Consider the following 22236-nt stretch of genomic DNA (forward strand, 5'->3'; position numbering starts at 1 on the left):
TATTAGACTGAGAGTTGTGTTTCTGTTTTATATTAGTATGGCAGAGGCAAGATTAAAGTTCAGAATAAACACAACAGAAGCACATCGTTTTGTCAAAGAAGGTATCTCACAGTCATGTTTCATATGCCAGAATTCCTTTCTTGAAATTACAAATTCGACCAAGCTGACAAAGTTATTTCCAACAATATTTCCTTTGAGTTTTCATTTGATCTTGTGAGTTTTGTACAGAATGGCATAAAATCATAATTTTAGCTGTAGCTACCCATATTAACTATGAGACTATCATGTGTGCAAATGACAGTTTTCTCTGAGGGTTAGAAATATGGAAATGGAAAACTTGGAGAATGGAAAATTATATTATGGCAATTTACTTATTAGAATTTTATATTTAATTCATTGAAACTAATCAGAAAGGTCAGGAAGGTCATTAAAAATCTTGGAAGTTAATTCTGCAGTTACAGAAGGTCAAAATAAATATTTGACCTGTCAGCTGTAAATGAAAGATCATGAGGTCAGTACGTTGTCTGCTGTTGGATGAACACAGAACACTGAAAGAGGAACAAACCAAATCATGCATTTCAGTCATGAACATATAAGTTCAAGCAATGGTTTCATGGCACTACATGCTTTTATAGAGTAATTCAGCACCATATAAATAATAATCATTAATGCAAACTCCTTGTGGTGCCAACTATGGCCGAAAAAATACAAACGTCACTCATTTTCCTACATGAAAATAGTCATGGAGTTAGTGTTGGAGTGATGGTGTTCCTTACTTCAAAAAATATAGAAATATTGCACACTTAGTAGAATAATTAAATTATAAATATAAACACAACAGCCACTTTATATACCTGTTAAACCACTCATTAAAACAATGACTGATTTTCAGCCAATCCAATGGCAGCCACTCATTACATTTAGGCACATAGACAGGTCAAAACAACCTGCTGAAGTTCAAAATGTGAAAATATCCATTGATATTATAGGAAGGAAACAGTAACTCAAAAAAATCAGTAATTATAACCAAGGTGTGTAGAAAAGTATTCCAAATCTTTGAATGCACAACATGTCAAGCAGCTGTTATGGCCGGTCTAGGGGTGGGGTGTTCAGAGTAAATGCTTAAGTGTATATTCGTCTTATAGTAGTCTAAGCAAAGCCCATTCCCTAGTCTGTTCACACGATGGGGTAGCTAGCGAGGTTGGTGATGCCGCAGACATTGCCACGGTTATGTGCCATCAAGATGTATCCCTTGTTGCCCCATTCCTCACCCCAGCTGTGAAGAAAAGACAAAAGATGGACTTGGAAATGACGGAGAAAATGAAATATCACCAGGAGTCAAACAGCATTTCAGCTTATCATTTTGACAGATGACATGAAAACAACAACCAACCAACACTTAATTTTAGTGGACATTTGAGCCACCTGATGCCATTCAGACAAGTGACATGTCCCACCTGTTCTTTACAATCCAGTACTTCTTCCCCTTGGTGTTCACTCCATAGCCTACTGCCAGTACGGCATGATTGACGTCATCTTTGTTACAGTTGGGATCGTAGTAAACACCTGGGTTCACAACAGAGAGAGAGAGAAAAAAAGAGTGAGCTGCATTAGTGAACAGTGCATAAACGATGTACCTCGCACACTTTTTAATGTTGAATATAACCAGAAAGTTGTTGATGTGTTATTATGTTTAATTGTTTTACTAGCTTATACAGACCATTATAACTAAATTTTACTGCTGCCTAATTTAAAGTTTATTGCTCAAAATGAAGGTGTGAACTCCATGTTTAGTTTATTTAATTCATATTTAATGAAGAAATCCTGACTAAACAGGCCCTTAAATTCTAGGATTTTATTCCACACACTTTCCTTCCCTTATATGAAGTAGGTGCAGGTAACAATTTCATTTGACCAGACATATGAGAAGTTCATATGTTCATATACCATGCTTGTAGAACTGGAAGCTGCTCTGTTGTGCATCGATGCCCACAGACACTGGACCAACTTTGTAGAGTGCAACAGCCAGTGCGCACTCATTACCCACTGGGATCTCCTTGTAGCCTTTGCACTGGGCTGCCATGCCTGATGCATTGTAGCGGCAGGTCTGATCCTGCAGGCAAGACAAAGGAGGAGAAAATGCTAAAAGCGTTTGTTGCCGATTTTAAAAGTGTCAATTCTTGATATTTAAGATGCTACTTTTCATGTCCTTACCTCACAGTATAATCATATTTAGGTAGAATATCGAATTTTAATCCAATGGTTATTACTGATTAACCGACAATAAAAGAAAGTTAATAATTGCTGTATAAAATCAATAGTCAAAATACTTGCTATGCAAGGTTTTAGTACCTTGTGACTCTTCTGTCACATGTTATATCACATGATGTGTTTGGTGCAATTCCAACTAGCCAAACAATAGAGAGACGGCAGATTTTTATCATTACCGAGCAGATGTACTTCCTTCTCATATTACCAAATGACTAAAGAGGAAACTATGCTCACTCTGTGGGAGAGTTTCCACTTCATCATTTCTGCTGAATCACCTCCCTCTGGTAAGATGTTTGCAGCTACTTTACTGTCAAAATGAAATATTTTCTTCCTCGTTGCGTGTTGTTGGTGAAGCGTGTGAAGGGGACAAACGTGACACCCTCACAGCCAAGTGAGAACCTCTTCACCATCTATGCATCTGCAGCTAACAGCTGATTACTGGGTATTATTTATAACAACTAGGTTAAAAGACTTTTTATGCAAAGCTTCTTTGTAAGAGTGCGTTACCAGAACAACTTCGAGCTTATCTTAAGTACTGGAAGAGGTGGGGCAATCACTCATTTAAAAAACAACAAACACCAACTAAATTATACTTGTTTATTACTTTAAAAACCCCCGCTTGACTGCTTTGGACCATCTTGCTTTTATGTGTTCAAGCACCCAGTGATATTAAAATATAAGTGCTTAGTTTATAGAGGATGTGGCACTCACTACATGAAACGAACTGAAGTGAAAGGCTCAGATTAATAAGCTACTTCAAGTTTAGTTGTGTGTTTGGCAGAGTGGGTTGCTCACCTGTCCAACATATGGGTAGGCCGCTTCAGAGTCAATACCTCCATTTTCATTCACATACTGGAAGGCATTGGTCATGTAGCCTCCTCCACAGCCGTCGTTCTCTGTAACACAGTCCACCAGGTTCTGAGGACTGAGGTCAACGAGCTGCTAAAACCGTTTGTTGCCGATTTTAAAAGTGTCAATTCTTGATATTAAAGATTTTCAATTTCTACTGTGTGTCAGTACACTGACACACAGTGGCGCTAATGAATGAATACATGCTAGGTATTAAGTGAAATATTGGGTTATTATTAGTCAAAAGATTTAGGAATTGCTACTGGAGCTCATGGGCAGTAACTAATAAATACACACACACACAACACAAAATGCTTTTGCAGGTACCATGTATTTAACCAAAACCAAAGGAAAATAACAAGGAAAGAAAAGGGAAAACTTCAATAAGCACTCCAGCTGCAGCGGTGCAATTAATCAAACATACCCAATTGGGGTGTATAAAGACAATTAAATAATCCTATACCTTTTATCAAGCAATATAGATTCTCAAATCAACAAAAAATGTTCCCCTATAAATAACACACATCAACATCAAAAACACTGATCCACTCTGAAAGGGAGAAAGTCCATGGATTTTATCTATGAATTTTATTTATGCAGTGTGCATTAGAGATATCCAAGCACTATTGTCCATAAACGGGGGAATGGTGTGTATGAATGTGGAAATCAGTGTGATTGGATAATCTTTGATAACTTCCTACCAGACCAGTGGAAGTGGAAGCTTCAATGCAGAACGACTTCTGCTCCTTGCCGTTCATTGGCTGGCCATCCTTTTTTTTTTTTTTTCATCCTTTTTTAAACCCAAAAAGGGTCACCTGGCCTGCATCAAATAAACATGGCCAATAAGAAATCACAAGAATATGAAAATATCAGCCAGTTGAGCTAAATACATTAAGTTATTCTTGTTCCTGTGTACACAATTTATAGATAGATAAATAATTAAATAAACAGTATATTTTATCAATAAGAATTTAACAAAAAATAGTTCAACTGCTATATACAGATTGTATAGCTTCAAAACATTTGTTATCCAACAAATATTAGTCAACTCAAAACAATCCAATTAGCGTCAGCTGCTAGCACCACAACAGTCCAAAGTTCAAACTCACCAATTCCGTTCTGTTCGGTGTATGACAACACTATGCGGCTCTTGCTCACAGTAGTCGGTGTCTAAGTCACATAAAGTTATAGTGGTTGTTAAAATAATGCATTAGAACGGGAAAGCAAGTGTTTGCCAATACGAACCTCCAGTAACAGCTCTGTCAACTGGCTTGCCTCCACGCATCTGACCGGAGGAAGCCGGGACATGCTTTTGAGCAAAAAATTAAAAAACAAAACAAAAACAAAAACGCCCTTTTGTGTTGGTGGAAAAATGTGCCATGTCGACCAATCAAAAAATGATATGGCAACATGACATTTGGTTGTTTAGGAGAGGTTTTGAGAGAGGGAGAGGGGGGGGAGAGAGGGAGAGACAGCAGAAAAACAGAGAGAGTGAGTACATACATATTGAATGCAGAACACCTGATTGTTATATAAATAGTTTGAAATTGTTATAAAAAAAGAGGGTAAAATGTAAATAGCTGCAAATAACTTTGTTGTTTGAAAAGATTTGTGCATATAACATTAAAATTGACAATTTATATTTGCATTTAAAGTTATGAAATATGATTCAATAAACATGTTTGCGATTGTTAAAAAATATAACTTTTTCTACTCGGATTTTATGTTTTTTGTCTGATTTAGATCATTTTTATGTCAAAATGAAAGCATAACTGTAAATTCAGAAACGTGAGGTTGTGCTGAAAAGAATGATACCAAACAAGGCAAAGTACATAGTTTTTAAAGGTTAAATGTAGAGGTAAAATCAAAAGTGGTTAAAAAAGGCCAATTATACACTGGAGCCCAGAGGGTTAAACATTTTTTTTTAAAGTAACGCAATAGTTATTTTTCAAGTAATTAATTACTTTTAGAATCTTGTAACTCAGTTACTAACTCAGTTACTCTTTTGAAGAAGTAACTAGTAACTATAATTAATTACTTTTTCAAAGTAACTTGCCCGACACTGATTTTAATCCAATGGTTATTACTGATTAACCGACAATAAAAACAAATTAATAATTGTAGTATAAATTAATAATCAAAATACTTGCTATGCAAGTTTTGGTACCTTGTGACTCTTCTGTCACAAGATTCACAAGGTACCACTGATTACTGGGTATTATTTATAACAACTAGGTTTTTGTGAAAAGTCTGCAAAGCTTCTTTGTAAGAGTGCCTTCACAGAACACACTTCTAGCTTATCTTAAGTACTGGAAGTACTGGAAGATAATTTAAAAAAGAACAAACACCAACTAAATTATACTTATTTATTACTTGGAAAAAAAAACTTGCCTGACTGTTTTGGTCCATCTTGCCTTTATGTGTTCAAGCACCCAGTGATATTAAAATATAAGTGCTTAGTTTATAGAGGATGTGGCACTCACTACATGAAACGAACTCAAGTGAAAGGCTCAGATTAATAAGCTACTTCAAGTTTAGTTGTGTGTTTGGCAGAGTGGGTTGCTCACCTGTCCAACATATGGGTAGGCCACTTCAGAGTCAATACCTCCATTTTCCTTCACATACTGGAAGGCATTGGTCATGTAGCCTCCTCCACAGCCGTCGTTCTCTGTAACACAGTCCACCAGGTTCTGAGGACTGAGGTCAACGAGCTGCCCGGTCTGCTTGGCCAACTGCCCCTCAAGGGCCCCGGCAGAGCTAAAGGCCCAGCAGGAGCCACAGGAGCCCTGTCAGGGGTCAAAGAAAGACTGGTGAGTAAGAGGTTTAGTTTGATATGTACATACCACTATGACTGGACTGTTGCTGACAACAGTAAGAGGAAACTAAGCCGACATGGAAGCTATAATCAGCAGAAATGTAAGAAACCCAGACCAGACCAGAGTTGGTAGGAAACAGGAATAAATGTGCACATTGTAAGGAAATAAATACCCAGCTGTTCTGATAGGCATTATTTGTTAAGCAAACCATTTGCAGAGAGCCTGTTTTTTTCATCAAGATGTATCATATTAAAGAGAATCATTTAAACAGATTAAATCAACATCACAGCAAATGCTGTGTCTTCTCCTGTCTGTCCACCGGGAGGCAGACTGTGACCACATTGACAATGAAAGAAAGCCATTTCTGTTTGCTGATCGAAATTCTGTAACTGCTGTGAATTTGGGTTGTAAATAGAATCAGCTGCTGGGCAGTTTGTGGTGTTCAGTAATGTCGAAACAGTGTTAATGACACACAGTGAGAAATGGGCTTTTTTACAGGTCTGGACTGACACATCCAGCGCTAATGAATCACTGACACCGCCATCGTGTTTGGCTTTCACCCAGGAAATAGGGACTTGCTGTAATATAGATGAACGTTTATGTTGACTTTAAATGAAAAGGTTATTCTTGTTAACATGTGTTGGGTGTAACTAATGCTTCTGTGCCTGAAAAGGTGCAGATCCCTTCCCTGTATGTTATGAACAACCTCCCTGGAGGAGTGCATGATGTAATAAACTAGATTAATGCTTATAGCTCTGAAACACTTACATGTAAACATACATTTGGTTTTAAAGTGTGTCTCATTCCCTAATCAGACGAACATTTATTAGCTTATTATTTTCTTTTTTTGGCCTTCATTTTGAAATATCTGAGTCTTCACACCTCTAATGCTCCACGTCAGTCTGCTTAGAGATGCAGATGCCCCAATTAAAAACTTTGTAAATCTTAAATCAGATCGCTGAATGTTGTTTGTGGCTTTGAGCTCTGCGATAACAGAAATTTGCCTGAACTGAAGAAAACATCAGAAACAGAATTCAGTCATCATAAAAGGAGCTCAGGATGAAGCAGCAGAGCTGTTACTATGCAGAGACTGCAACCAGTCTGCTGCATAATTCATGAACCAAAGGAACCAAAGCAAGAGCTAAAAAAAAAAAAAAAAAAATCCTGTTTATGGCTGTGTGTTCAAATACATCCGCCAGGGGGAGACAACGTAACACACAATCCCTCAAAGAATGTATGTTTTACTAATTTATATTATCTGGCCTGTGAATGGCCTGTATTTGTATAGCGCTTTACTAGTTCCTAAGGACCCTAAAGCGCTTTACACATTCAGTCATCCAAACTGTTGAAATACATTCATACAAATATAGTCACCAATTCCACCAGATGAATGTTGTTTACATAAATGTTTTTTTTAATTTGCTCTTAACAACCAATTACATCTAATAATGAAGGCCTTTGTTACCAAGTCAATTAACCATGAGAACAGCCTGTTACTTTTAGTGTTGATCTGAGCATTAAGTGGGACTGGTTACGTCTTTAAATGTTTAAATAAATGCTGCAAAGATTCAAGCTTTTTTCCAAGTTTTTCTGAATCTTTTTTTTGAGTTTACAGTAAAAAAAAAAAAAAATCTTCACAAATTGTGAAGTCAGTCTTTTCAATTTTACACAGGTGGTTGGATGTTACACTCTGGAAATGGAAGGAAGGTGAGTGTTATTAACCATGTGGTCCACGGACACGCTGCACCTCCACCTCCATGACAATTTTAAGCTGACATAGCAAAAAGCTGCAGCCACGCTGAGTCTCTATTTCAGCCCACACTGAAAGTTCGGACTTCAAAGTTTTTAAATTTTAATTACAGGCCAGTAAATCCAGAGTTATGATAATATATATAAGCCATGCTTTTTCTAAATACTGTCGTCACGTTTTTGTGTGTGTGTTTTAAGCGTTTTCTAAGGACAGCGTGAAAACAGTAAAGAAAGGAAAAAAAGCCACCTCTTTCCTATCGGTAGAAAAATGTACCATGTGGGCGAATTAAAAAAAAGTCAACATGTGGGATTTGGTTGTTTAGGAAGAGGGAAAAGTTTTGGGAGTGACAGTGACAGTAATGGCAGCGAGACAGAGCGAGTGAGAGAGAGAGCGAGAGAGAGAGTTTTTAGATGTGGGAGATTTGTGACGTGTGGAGTGTATACTTAGTGTGTTGTGTTGACTTGTGTAGCTGTTCTGTTGTGTAGTCGTTTTGTTTTGTGTGTCAGTGAGGGCACTAATGAATGTCACAAAGGCACATTTGAAAGGTAAACACTGTCACTAAGTAAAAAACCAGCGGAGTGATACACCTCCTGTTGTCAGGCCTGCAGGTTTATCCCTGTGCCGTTCTCCTCTGTCTTTTGGTGGACAAACTTTTTTTTTACTGGCACACATCATTTGTGGGGCATCTTATTGCGAAACCTGATTGTTCTCTCATTTTAGTTTTAGTAATATTTTTAAATGGTTGTAGAAAATGAAAAAACAAAACAAACAGCAGGTGTATTGTCTGCATTTTTAGATAAATAGTTGTATATGTTTAGAAAATGTACATTTTATATTTGCATTTCAAGTTATAAAAATTTACTCAAAATGTCTGGTTTTTTTTACAGTAAAAAATACTACTAGGATTTTAAGTTCTTTGTGTGATTTCAGATCAGTAATAGTACTATTAATAGTAATTGTAGTACAAATGCAGTATGTCAGTGAAAAAAACAACAAAATTCAGTTGAGCTGAAAAGAATGATACCAAACAAGGCAAGGGGAAAAAATAAAATGAAACAAACGTAAACTCAAAAGGAGTCAAAAATGGCCGGTTGTATTTCAGGCCTCAGTGGGTTAATCCAACAAATGATGAAAAATTAGGTTTAAATTTTTGTTCATGACAGTGCATTTCTGACATTTTGTGTAATTTAAGCATCTAACAATGTGATTGTTTTCTAACAAAAAACAGTGTGAAACTTAAATTAGACTTGTGTTTGTAAATGAACCGCCCCATGTTGTGTAGCTTTCTGGATTGGGCTACATATTATTTAATATACAGGCTATACAGTACATAACATCAAAACTCACATGTTTTATGTAACTAAAGTGTGTAATTATGTGGGCTACAGACAATAATTAAGTTATAGACTATATTTATACGAAAAACGTGTATACTTAGTGCATTTGAATCATTTTAACCATATGTAACCACCTGCATATGTGGGGGGTTGATTTCTTTGCCACCCTAAGAAAATTTCTCTAGATCCGCCCCTGCTCACGGGCACACGGGGAATAAACTCAAAAAGCACAGCTTTATTGCTGGAAAACAGATCACAAATAATACAATATTAAACTGGGAAAATCTAAATGTAAGGTACACCAGGAAACACAAGGAGAACCACACACAGCATATGAGAGATCTCAACACTAACACAGAGAAACACAGGGCTTAAATACACTGGGAAATAACGAGGGGAATGAGACACAGAAGGGGAGCACAGCTGAGAGAAACTGGACATAACCAGACCCAAAGGAAGCGAAACTCAGTACATTCACGTAGGACACAGACCTTCAAAGTAAAACAGGAAATGTAACAGACACAGACTTGACTAGGGGAGACAGCACTAAGAAACACAGAAAACAACAACAAGGAGACATGGAGGGCAGCTACTAAATACTTAGAAAACTAAAGAGAATACAAGAAAGCCAAACTAAGACACTAGACTAAAGAATAAACTGGGGCAACAAAGAGAAGTAAGATAAAAATACAAAAATTTAGAGACACAAGAAACTCAAAACACTGGGTCACCGACCCAGCACCGTGACAAACAGGGGAACTGTTGTGTCCCTCCCACCTGTTCTTTTCAAAATGTTTAGTGTAGCTGAAATACTGTTCAATCCCACTGTTGTAAGTAGAAATTAATAAGATCCATACAAAAAGCTTTAAACTGGAAAGGCTGTGGGAAATATCTGACTGAGTCTAACTTTCCCCAGCTTGACTCGACCCACCATGCTTTATTGTGCCATTCTTGTCCATGTGTTAGACTTACTACAGTCCAGCTCTGAGGTCTTTACACTGCCTGCCTGTCCGTCAGAGGATAGACTTTAAAGTTCTGATGCTGGTCTATAAAGCTCTGAATGGTTTAGTACCAAAATACATCAGTGACCTCCTGACCCACTATGAACCTTCCGGATCCCTCAGGTCATCTGGATCGTTTTTTTTTTTATCAGTTCCCAGAGTCAGAACCAGCCACGGAGAAGCTGCATTCAGCTTTTATGCTCCATATATGTGGAACAAACTCCCAGAAAGCCTCAGATCAGCTGAAATTTGCTTAGTTTACTTAAATCCAGGTTGAAGACTCACCTATTCTCAGCTGCATTTGAGTAAAACACCAAATCCACACTTTTAAGCTTAAATTTCAAAGCTTACATTTTAACTACTGATTTCATCTGCTGTTCTGATTTTATCTACTGTTTTTTTTTAATCAATTTTAAATCATGCTTTTTATTCGTTTTTGTTTTTTAATGTCTCTGTAAACCACTTTGAATCACCTTGTGGTTGAATTGTGCTATATAAATAAACTTGCCTTGCTAATGAATGTGGCTAACCAACCAAAGGCTTTAAAAAAAGATATACAAAACTTTAAACGTCAATCATGGTGGGACATTTTGTATCAACAACTAAAGAAAATCCCTTTGAATACCTCATGTGAAAATTGTTTGTTGTGATGTTGCACTAAAAAAATTAAAAATGACTCATTTGTAACCCAACACTGCAGTCTGTTGACTTTATTCTGACCTTGTTCAAGGTGTTAGCAGGAAAGATATGTGGGTTTTAAGGACCAACTCCAGCACCAGTAGCTGCTCTGAAATCTGATTTATTTTTTATTTGATCCAAAAACAAGAAAACACCCTCACGAAACCAACTCTTCTTTTTAAACGTCCTTTTTGTTTAACAAAAATGCTGTATAACATGCACAATTCAGTACCTGATCAGTTAAAACCCTCAACCTCCCAGGCATATTTACATAAATACATATCCCCCCCTTTGTCAGGTCTGTGATGGCAGACTGTGTGGAGAGTGGACAGAGTGTGGACCCAAATGCAGACTAAAGACACGGTACTGGACTGCAGTCAAAAATGAGAGTGAGCTTTTTATTTTTGACTGCACAAAATACAACCAAAGCAAAAGGGAGACTAAGATTAAACCAACGAAAACTAAACACAAGGTACCTGGAACAAGGAAACCTGAGACCTGAAACATGACGGATGATGAACATGACAAGGATCTGACGAGGGACAAAGGGAGACTCACATAATAAAGATACACAAAGGCAAACGAGAGGGAACAAAAGGGAACTAACTCAAAGTAATTAAGAACCAGAAATCTAAATGATTAAACCGGGAAACTAAATAATACCAGAAAAGGACTAAGAAACATAAATCGCTACCATTGTAAGAAAACAAGGCCAGAAGTCCAAAAACATAAATGCTCAGTAACAGACCTATCACCATAACATCTATAAATTTACATATTATAATTCCGTGTCCATTATTTTGTGAATAAGGAACCAGATTTTCGGACAATGTTTTATTTTTATATTGAGTCAGGTTACATAATATCAGTATCAACAACAAAGCAGCAGTCAAAAAATATACAATTGTCAGGCGCTAAACATCCGGTAAAGTCACAGCTTTTTACAATAGATATAAACATATTTTTAATGAAACCTTGTAGCCTTGGACAGACGTCTGTACTTCTGGTTACCCCTGATTTAGTAGTTAATAATAGCCACAGTGTTGGAGTGTAATGGAATACATGTACCGCCGTTACGTATTTAAAATACAAAATACGAGTAACTGTATTCCGTTACAATTACCGTTTAAAAAGGTAGTATTCAGAATACAGTTACTTTGTTGAAATGAATGGATTACACTGCGGTATTTTTCTGTTTCATATGTTAGGCTATGCCATCTCTATTTTTGGGAATTCCACGCCGGTGGAATGTGTCTGTGAGCGCGAGGAGGGAGAAAAAGAGGTGAAAAGTACGAGATTCACCGACCAGAAACGGGAGCTGGAAGCATCTAAATATAATAATAACCATTGCAGCCAAAAAGAATGCCTGAGGAGCCCATTTGTAAGTACGCTATTAAGACTCGACTGTACACTGTGTTCGTGTTTTCCTCCGAAACAGTAAGTTCCATTGGAGCAGCCTTTCAACGCCTCTCTCTGTCTCTCGCTAGCAAAGTTGACCCAGACAACAAAGTAAAGCTAGTTTTCAGCTATGAGCCGACACGGAACCCACCGTATTAGCCAGAGGACCCTTTTTTACGGTTCGGAGCCACAGAGCTGTTTTATATACGCGCAGAATTGTTTTCTATACGACATACATGTCCATCCTACTGATACTCATTTTATATTAAAATGTAAAAATCCTGTTGGTTTTGGTATGGTGAATAACCTTCAGTAATAGTAATAAATCACTAGCAATAGTACATTCATGTAGTTGTAAAAAGCATGATAATATATTAAGTAATCCAAAGTATTCAAAATACGTTACTCTCATTGAGTAACGTAAAAGAATACGTTACAAAATACATTTTCATGTATTCTGTAATTCGTAGTGGAATACATTTTAAAAGTAACCTTCCCAACACTGGATAACCACAGTAAACATTGGGGATAAATATTTCTCACTAACTTATAAAAATGAAATCTTTTAATGAAATTGCTGAATCTTGACTTTTAAGGAGACTTTTTCGGAAAGCAGCTTGAGCTTTGAGAAGAGGGTCAGAAGAAAAAAAACATACAAAAAAGACTCTTAAACAAGCACTCACACACAGAGATAGAAACATTAGCATTTCCACAATGTCACAAGCCAAAGAAAATATAATGCTTCCTCCTCAAGATATCATTTCTCAAGAGAAGTACCAAAAGGCATTAGTTTGAAGCTGTAGTTTTTGAAGATAAAAAAAACTACAGCTTCGAGGTGATCATATAAAAAAGGGTCATCATATATGAATTTTTTATTTTTTTTTGCAAGAATTTAATTTCAGTGCACACTGTAGTTACATGACGGGGTAGCAGGGATACAAAGCGATGCCACACTGGTTGCCTGTGTTGCGTGCCATCCGGATGTATCCCTGATCTCCGAAGGTTGTTCCCCAGCTGGAGAGTAAAAAAAAAAAAAAAAAAATCATTATGAAATAATAGCTCATCGGTGAAATTGAACTGTTTTTAAAACTCCACATGTCATTCAGCAGCTGGTTGCTTTGTTTTAATCTATGAATAAACATTAACAAAGCTGTCTTTCTTCTTCTTCTTCTTCTTCTTCTTCTTCTTTACATTTAACTAGGTGCAGTGCATGGTTAATTATTAATACTGATAGGAAACTTATATACATGGGTATGTTCAAACTTTTGATTGGCTGTATTCTTTTGAAGTCTTGATGTTTCCATGGAATAACTAATGTTTGATTAAACTAAAATGATGGAGGCCAACTGGTATATCGCAGCCCAACAGTCTGGAGAGTTATTGCTTAAGTTTAAAAATATATATAATTTAAAGAAATCCACTTTAGTCCTGTCAGCAAAAACTGAAAGTCTGAACAGAATGTAACAATCAGTCTTTGCATGTTAATGATATGTACTTTCCTAAAAAGCGCTGACTTCTCTCTTTCATTTCCTGTTTGTCTTGTAGAGTCCTCCCAGAATGCACCACATAAGTGAACAGATAGTGGAAGACAATAGAAGCCCTGTCTATAAAATCACTTTGTATATATAACCCAGATTCCAAAGAAATCAGTGGAGTGAAAATGTCTCACCTGTTCTTTACGAGCCAGTAGTCTTGTCCATTCAGAGTACCGTAGCCCACTGCCAACACACCGTGATTCACCTCTTGTGTGCATGATGGGTCATTATACACTCCTGAAATGATAAGAAGAATTACCAATCTCATTGTAACATTCCAAAAAGCTAAAAACAATAATTTCCAAGAAAGTTTTATTAATTCAAGCTTTTCTCGAAACATCTTCATTCCTCCAAACTTCTCAAAACTATTTTTCCATATTAATAGACAAGAGTACACTTGACACCTGACGAAGTGTATCTTACCACTTCTATAGAAACTAAATCTGGGCCGCCTAGCATCAATTGCCACTGAAATGGGTCCAATGGTAGCAAGACCCTGCTTCAGAGCGTTCTCGTCCCCTTGAGGCAGAAACTGGTAACTGGAGCAGTTGGCAGCACGGGTTGCTGGGTTGTAGTGGCACTGATCATCCTGAAGTTAAAGGACAAAATGTTAAAGGATCTGATGCAGTCAGGAAAAAAAATTAAAAAATAAAAATCTTAAATTATTCTTGTTTAAAAACATACAAGGCAGGCCTTAGACAGAACTGAACAAACTGGGAGATGGGACCTCATACCACTAGAAGTGACACCAACCATCAGAGCAGTCCTTGAGCTTGCTCTACTTGCCCATTCTAATGTGACATTTTACATATGAATGGCAAAGTTGTGGATTATTTTGGATTATGAGCTGCAGTTTTTTTTTTTAAACCACCCCTTTAGTCACCAGACACTGGAAAACAGGCTCTCCCTTGACTGAACTGCACCTCACTCATAAAAGAGAAAGTCAGTGGTTTCATAATTTGTACTTCAGGACAAAACTAAACCTAAAGATTTTTTCAAAATACACACATATTGTCATGTCCATATTGAATATTTTTGGTCACTATGCTTATAGAATATTTAACATCAAAAAGTTGCTTTTTCAAATATCTTTTTCTAAAATTAAAAACATCGCCACCCCCGTGAGGCTGGAACAGTCTGCTGAATCGTCTCAGAACTGGCCTCCTCCACACAAACAACAGCGAACTACATAAAGCCTGGAGGACAAACATGTTGTCCGCTCCGATTAATTTATTGTTGCTCCAAAGAGACGTTAACAGCTGACCACAGTGTGAGTGTTGCTGTCTACAGCCTGAAGGATCAGACTCAACTTCTTGCTGGTTTTTATACACCCACCTAGGTGTCTCATACAGGGTTTTGTAAAGCTTGTGTTAGAGTCCTGTGTTTATTATTTTTTTTGCAAAACTTTGTTCACATTGTATGAACAACAAAAATAAAACAGAATATGATGACTGAAAATCATTTAAACACAATATTTAAATTGAAAATTGAAAATTAGACAAAGACAACATAAACTAACATTATATAAACATATTAAAAAATAGTAACATTCCTTAGATTAAATAAAAAATAAAGTAGCTTTGCTCCTGTCTACTCAATTTTTACTGTAAATAATGGAGTCAGATGTTTTGGTTTTACCTTATGAACATTCACCTATCACTAATATTATAGCTGAAAACATCAGTTAAGTACGTAGGTATGTTCTTTTAGCACAAAAGTGTGCTTATAGGGCCACAAAAAGGTTGTGTGTTTACTTACACGTCCTGTATATGGGTATGAAGCATCAGAGTCGATTCCGTGGTTGTCGATGACATACTGGAAAGCTCGGGTCATGAAGCCTCCGTTGCAGCCGTGGTTGCCATATTTGCCGGAACAATCCACCAGGTTTTGAGGACTGAGATCCACCAGCTTTCCTGTACTCTTGGCTAACTGGCCTTCCAGGGCCCCTGCAGCACTGAAGGCCCAGCAAGACCCACAAGCACCCTAAGATAAAAAAAACAAACCCATAGGATCTAAAATACAAATATGCTTATATTCTCAGTATTCCTCTAAATGTCCATCTTAATAGCACTGATGCACTTTTTTACAATACCAACTACAAAAAAAAAGTCCTGCAGTGATTTGCAAATCCCATAAATGTTGAAACTGAGACACTTTACAATTTCATGACAAATATGAATTCGATTTTGAATTTCATGGCAGCAAAAGATGTCTCAAAAATGTTGGGATGGAGGCAACGAAAATTTTGAAAATAATTAGACTAACTAGCAAAAGGTATTTTACACAGCATCCCAACACCCTTGGAATTATGGTTGTAAAACTTTGACCCCAAATTACACATCTGACTGCACTTGTAGCTGTGACAAAATAAACAAGCTGAAACACACTGGTCTGGCAACAAAGGTGTTCTTTATATTAGTTCTGTTGCTTGAGTTTTCCTTTCTGGTCTCTTTCCACACTTCTTAGAAATCCATAAAGAAATCCATCTTGATTTTGATTTAATATATACAATTCATTGATATAATAATAAATAAAGACAGAGTGAAAAATCCCCCTTCAACAATGTTCCTGTAGCTTGTCACTACATCAGACAGAAATAGAATAAATTCCTTGTGCATCATTTCACACATTTCTGTGTTTGGCAGCTCAACAGGCGTTTGTAGAGGTGTTGGTGAAGCAAGGGTCCAGCAGGGTGTAGGAGGTTAAAGAACTCAAGTGATTAAATGAGAATGTTTTTTGGTCAGTTACATTTACCCTGTTGCACAGAACAGAAGCAATGCCAAAATCAATATGTGTGTGTCTCTGGTTAAATGATATTCATCTGCACAACACAAGTTAATAATAAATTGGGCATCAAAATCTGTTTCTTTCTTTTAAAATTATTATTTTTATCTTTATGATTTTTCCCCTTAGACTCCACGCAAAGCAATTTCAGCACAGAAAGTCATATGGATTTAAAATACCCTAAAGTAATGCATATTTTAGCACTAAACGTTTCTAGAGACAAATAAAGTGAAGCTTTGGAATGGACTATTTACATACAGAAAGAAAAGGCAGAACATTAAGACATATATTTCCTTATTTCACCTTAATTTTTGTATATTAATCATCCAAAAACTAAGATAACGAGACAGTTTTGAAAGTATCTAGGTTAAAAAAAACCCTGTAAGACCGTGCTACCCACCTTCTTTGCACCAAGACAAATGGATGTGACCAAATAATTGCTAAACTAGCAACTGTGGTAATGACATCCTGTGTAAACATGAACCTTTTCAAAGAATAAGGAACAGGATGAATGGGGGATATGTTGACACTACTGCCTGTGTGGCTATGAGACATCAAATGTTTTTGCTCTTCTCAGCAGCACTAATACATATACATTGATTTAAATGCCCTCTTCTTTTTTTTTTTTTACCTGCATCTTGACTTTGGTGACACAACCCTTCTCTCTCCAGTCCATGGTGTCTGGTATGCCAGAACCTGATGCCCCTGCAAAGGGAGACGGCGCCCTCTGGATGTCAGTGGGAGGAGTGAGACTGGCAAAAAACTGCATGATCTCTTCTTCTGTCTATGAGAAAGAAAATGGCAATGATGAAATAAGAAACAAAAGCCAGTCACAGCTGGCAGACAGTTATCAAAGTTTTCAACTTCAATGTGCTTTATAAACTTTCTAAAAGCTTTAATTTTTCATATAAATCTCCCCTATGCAATATTTATATGTTATAATCTCCCTGACTTCATTAGAGCCATTTTAATGTTTAATTTCATAATCAAACTTTGCATCTAATCCAACTACTAACCAAGCTGCAGGCAACTGGAGCTGTAAAAACATTGTGGTGCATCAAGTGCCGCTCCAAGCACTAACAGGATGTGTCAACAGGAAGACCAAACATGTTGCAAGACAACAAAAGGCCATGGTGGCTGTCTTTTTGATTTAAGCTACACTGTAAGAACAAGTCCTAATATAAAAGTATTTTACTTGTATTTTACAGTTTCGTTCTGTTCTTCTAGAATATCATTAAATTTACATAAAAAGACTGTGATTTCACATTTCAAATGTAAATTAACGTAAAATCACTGTAATGTAATAAAACATAACTTTCTTGTTTTTTGTCTGTACAATCTAAATATGATTGTTAAAATACATTCACAAATGTATCATGATTGCACAGATATTTGTCCGTTATTTGAAGGATTGAACTGTTGAATTCAAATGTAATGCTATGGCAAAATATATAACATGATTCCTATAAACGTTGTTTACATAAAATAATTATTACTATTATTGCTGCTTAGGGCCATCGTGGCTCAAGCGTTGGCAGTTCGCCTTGTAATCACAAGGTTGCTGGTTCAAGCCCCGGCTCGGACACTCTTGGTCATTGTGTCCTTGGTCAAGACTCTTCACCTACTGGTGATGGCCAGATGGTGCGATATGGCAGCCTCGCCTCTCTCAGTCTGTCCCAGGGTATGCAATCCTTTATTATTTAAACCAACTGTTAACAGTATGTTTCTGTACATTTAAGTATTATTATTCATATTGCCACATTCATTGACCTTGTTTATAGGTGATTTCATTGTTTGATCACATTAAAATGTTCCTAATTTAATGTTTAAAAGCACTTGAGAAAGGCAAAATCCCATGTAAAATTAGGGCAACAAACTGTATTATCATTACTGAAAATAACTGTATTTTTATGAGAAAGTTATTTTCTGTTATTGTATGTTATTACTTTGGCGCCCCAGCTGCAGGAATATTACTGTTTTTCTAGGATTTTTTTTTTTTTAACAGTGTAGACTTTTCACCTCAAGAATAATTTTCCAGAGCTCCATCTCACCAGACTTAATTTTTGGGTCATAAAGCTCGAGATATTTCTTGATGTAAACTTCTAGTTTCTCATTCATTAGCTTAAACATGAGAGAAGGCAACAAGGGAAGAAAGGGTGCTTCTACAGAAGCTAAAAATGTGAGCTGCAGAAGTGTAGATGTAAACGCAGGAAGTGAAAAAAAGTATTTTGAGGGGCAGGTGGAAACTGATCATATAACTGTGGCATGAGGTTTTGAGCCAGCATCACTGTGGAGGTTTTATGTGGAAAATGATGGTCAAGTGTTTTGACATAACTCTGTTGGGCCTGAACACAAAGACTTTTGAGCCACTTGTAGCCTCAGTTTTCTGCCAGTAATCTATCATCCATCACACACCCAGCTACTCTTCAATACAGATCAGCTTTGATCCTGTTGACCTTTTCAACATCATTAATACAATCACCATTATTGAATAAAAAATATCATAAGTCAAAAACATTAATGAAGCAAGAGAGTGTCTCACCAGGTCTCCCATGTGATTCATGCCCAGTTCATAGGTGTGAAGTCCCATTGAGGCCTCCAGGTTGTGCACGGTAATCATCTTCAGGTTATTCTCCCACAGCTCCCGGCGGTGAGCATTCTCCACCTCACATAAAGAAAGAGCAGATGAGGTGAAAATGCCATATAAGTTAATTATAAGCCTTGTGCAGAGTTTGTCCATACAAATATAACACTTTAAAAAAATATTTATTACTACTTTTTGTCACATACATCATTTTTGTAGCTCTTCCCATGTGTCTTCTTCCACAGCTCCCAGTGTGCGTCCAGTGTGGATTCAAACATGGCTGCTTCCCCGGCACACAGGGAGATGAGCAGCAACAGCAGGCCTGCAAACACACAAACATAGACGATGACACGAGAAGACAGGATGTCACCTGACCTTTGATGAGACTGATGCTCACTAACACACTGAGAAAACAACCTGACTGGCAAAGAGCTCAAGTTTCCAGTCAGAAACAGACCTTAGTTTCATAAAAACCACACATAGAGACTCTGGCACGACACCGGCCAAAATATTTTCAGAGTTGTGTTACATGTTGACAAAAAGAAAACAACAAAAAGATGGAAATCAAAACAAAGAATAGGCGTTTAGTGAAATATGAGCACAACTGAACTTGTTTATGAGAGCCCCTGATATTTAATTCTTCTTATTAAAATCCAACATTTACTCTAAAAGGTTAACAGAAGCCACAACTATTTTCCTAGATTCATACATGGTAATTTTTCCCAAATTAAAAGGCCTTTTTTTCACAATTTCACTGTCTTGATCTGCTTCTCAGTCAGAACGCGGAAAAACATGATTGTAAATATTGGTTTACGTCACTTGTTATCAGAAGGGCTGGCAACAAGCTGAAAAAGGCATACAAGAATCAACAAACAGGCCTCAAAATACAAAAAGGGAGAGTGTTTGCTCAGTTTTCTTACAATGACTAAGAGCAAATATACAAAACTAAAGACAGTGAAGTGATTCCACTGAACACTTCTGTTTGAACTGAGTGTTCAAGCATGTTACCAGATTATAATTGGTGCTGATGTTGTCTCCAGGGGTTTTATACTGAGGTGGCTCATTGGCCTTATCTACATAGCAAAAGTCACTTTTTAAAAAACAGCTTTTTGCACTGACCACTGTGTCTTTAGTCTCTGAGTGTTAAGAGAAGTCTCAAGTATAACTTCCACATATTTAAGGCTGTGCAAAATTTTCAAAATGACGCCACAGTCGCAAGGCCTGAAGTGAAACTTATGAACAAGCAAGAAGTACATCCATGAATATGAAGCTCCACCTGGTACAGTTCCCAGCTGGGGAAAGGACCCTCTTCAAACAACACACACAATACCCTCAGTGTAGAACCTAAATGTAATATGATATATATAATATTTTTTAACCAGAATTTATAACTCATCAGGCTTCTCATACTAATGTATGCGATTTAAGTAAGCCATCTATTCAATTTTTACTTGGACTTTTACCCCAAAAGCACTTTGACTGGCTCTTTTTTCCGCTTCGCTTTGTTGTCAGTTTCATAAATACAAATACAAAAACGAAGAATTCCGGTTTTATATTACTTTCAAATTGTTTTACTAAACAAATGCTACAGCGTAGTTGTACAGCACAGCCTTCCTGTCAATGGTGTAATTACATAAGGATATATACTAAAAATACACCGAGTGTGTTTGGACGATTTCTTTTTCTGCAATTATTTAACATTATAGAAACACTTTACTTCACTGTGATGACATTATAACAAGGTTACAATGTATTTCTATCGTTGAACACACCTGCGGCCTGAACAAAGAAAAGTCTTTGAAAGCTACAAAAACGAAAGTAAACTAAATTATGAAGCTTTTTATGGGGCGATGTCCGCCTTTTTGTTTTACCAGCCATTAATATTTCTACTAAAGCTGTTAAAGTATTACTGGAAAGTGTTTCACTTGCCTTGATTAGTCGGACTCATCTTTGCTGCGCGGAAATTCAGTCTGACTGCGTTTCCTTGTTGCTATTATTTAAGAACGAAGTGTCACATGTTCTATTGCAGTTCTTCCTCTTTCGAAAGTAAAAGCTACACCGTTTTCCTCACAGTGCAGGAAAGGAATAGTTGAACGCATAAGACATGAAACAGAAGGTAAACAAAAACCACTTATTCAGAGGTTTTCTCAAAAACTTGAACCACACAATTGCACATTTTCGGAAAGTATGACAAGTACACACACTCAGCATTTTATGCACATTAAAAGTGTCTTACTTCCCACATTTAGCATTTTCATTACACCCTATGAGCAATCAAGTTTTTTAGTTTTAATTTATTAAGTTATTTATCTTTAGTTCAGTGTAGTTGGGTTTATTTCCAGATTGGGGTTTCCTCGTTATTATTTTATGTTTTAGTTTAGCTTCTTATTAGACTGAGAGTTGTGTTTCTGTTTTATATTAGTATGGCAGAGGCAAGATTAAAGTTCAGAATAAACACAACAGAAGCACATCGCTTTGTCAAAGAAGGTATCTCACAGTCATGTTTCATATGCCAGAATTCCTTTCTTGAAATTACAAATTCGACCAAGCTGACAAAGTTATTTCCAACAATATTTCCTTTGAGTTTTCATTTGATCTCAGTGACTAATATTCTAATATTCTATTCTATTCTATTGCCTCAGAATGGCATAAAATCATAATTTTAGCTGTAGCTACCCATATTAACCTTACTATAAGACTATCCTGTGTGCAAATGACAGTTTTCTCTGAGGGTTAGAAATATGGAAATGGAAACTTGGAGAATGGAAAATGATATTATGGCAATCCACTTATTAGAATTTTATATTTAATTCATTGAAACTAATCAGAAAGGTCAGGAAGGTCATTAAAAATCTTGGAAGTTAATTCTGCAGTTACAGGAATAAGTGGTTCTGGAAAGAAGTGAAGGTCAAAATAAATATTCGACCTGTCAGCTGTAAATGAAAGATCATGAGGTCAGTACGTTGTCTGCTGTTGGATGAACACAGAAAACTGAAAGAGGAACAAACCAAATCATGCATTTCAGTCATGAACATATAAGTTCAAGCAATGGTTTCATGGCACTACATGCTTTTATAGAGTAATTCAGCACCATATAAATAATAATCATTAATGCAAACTCCTTGTGGTGCCAACTATGGCCGAAAAAATACAAACGTCACTCATTTTCCTACATGAAAACAGTCATGGGGGTTAATGTTGGGGTGATGGTGTTCCTTACTTCAAAAAATATA

General features: G+C 36.7%; 1 protein-coding gene across 1 annotated transcript; it reads right to left on the bottom strand.

The window, feature by feature from the left end:
* Window positions 1-1159: 1159 nt before the first annotated feature.
* On the bottom strand, window positions 1160-21058 carry LOC309717987 (cathepsin S-like). The gene is made up of 12 exons (XM_082552927.1): window positions 20933-21058; window positions 19210-19325; window positions 18962-19084; window positions 17051-17203; window positions 15394-15618; window positions 14059-14224; window positions 13770-13872; window positions 13018-13114; window positions 5688-5906; window positions 1948-2113; window positions 1458-1566; window positions 1160-1276 (listed from the first exon to the last, which is right to left on the bottom strand). Exons 1-12 carry the CDS (start codon window positions 20949-20951, stop codon window positions 1177-1179), a joined length of 1596 nt encoding a protein of 531 aa, XP_082409053.1. The 5' UTR covers window positions 20952-21058; the 3' UTR covers window positions 1160-1176.
* Between the last annotated feature and the right edge of the window lie 1178 nt (window positions 21059-22236).

Source organism: Aulonocara stuartgranti (genome assembly GCF_965226115.1).
Source record: "Aulonocara stuartgranti genome assembly, chromosome: 11".
NCBI lineage: Eukaryota > Metazoa > Chordata > Actinopteri > Cichliformes > Cichlidae > Aulonocara > Aulonocara stuartgranti.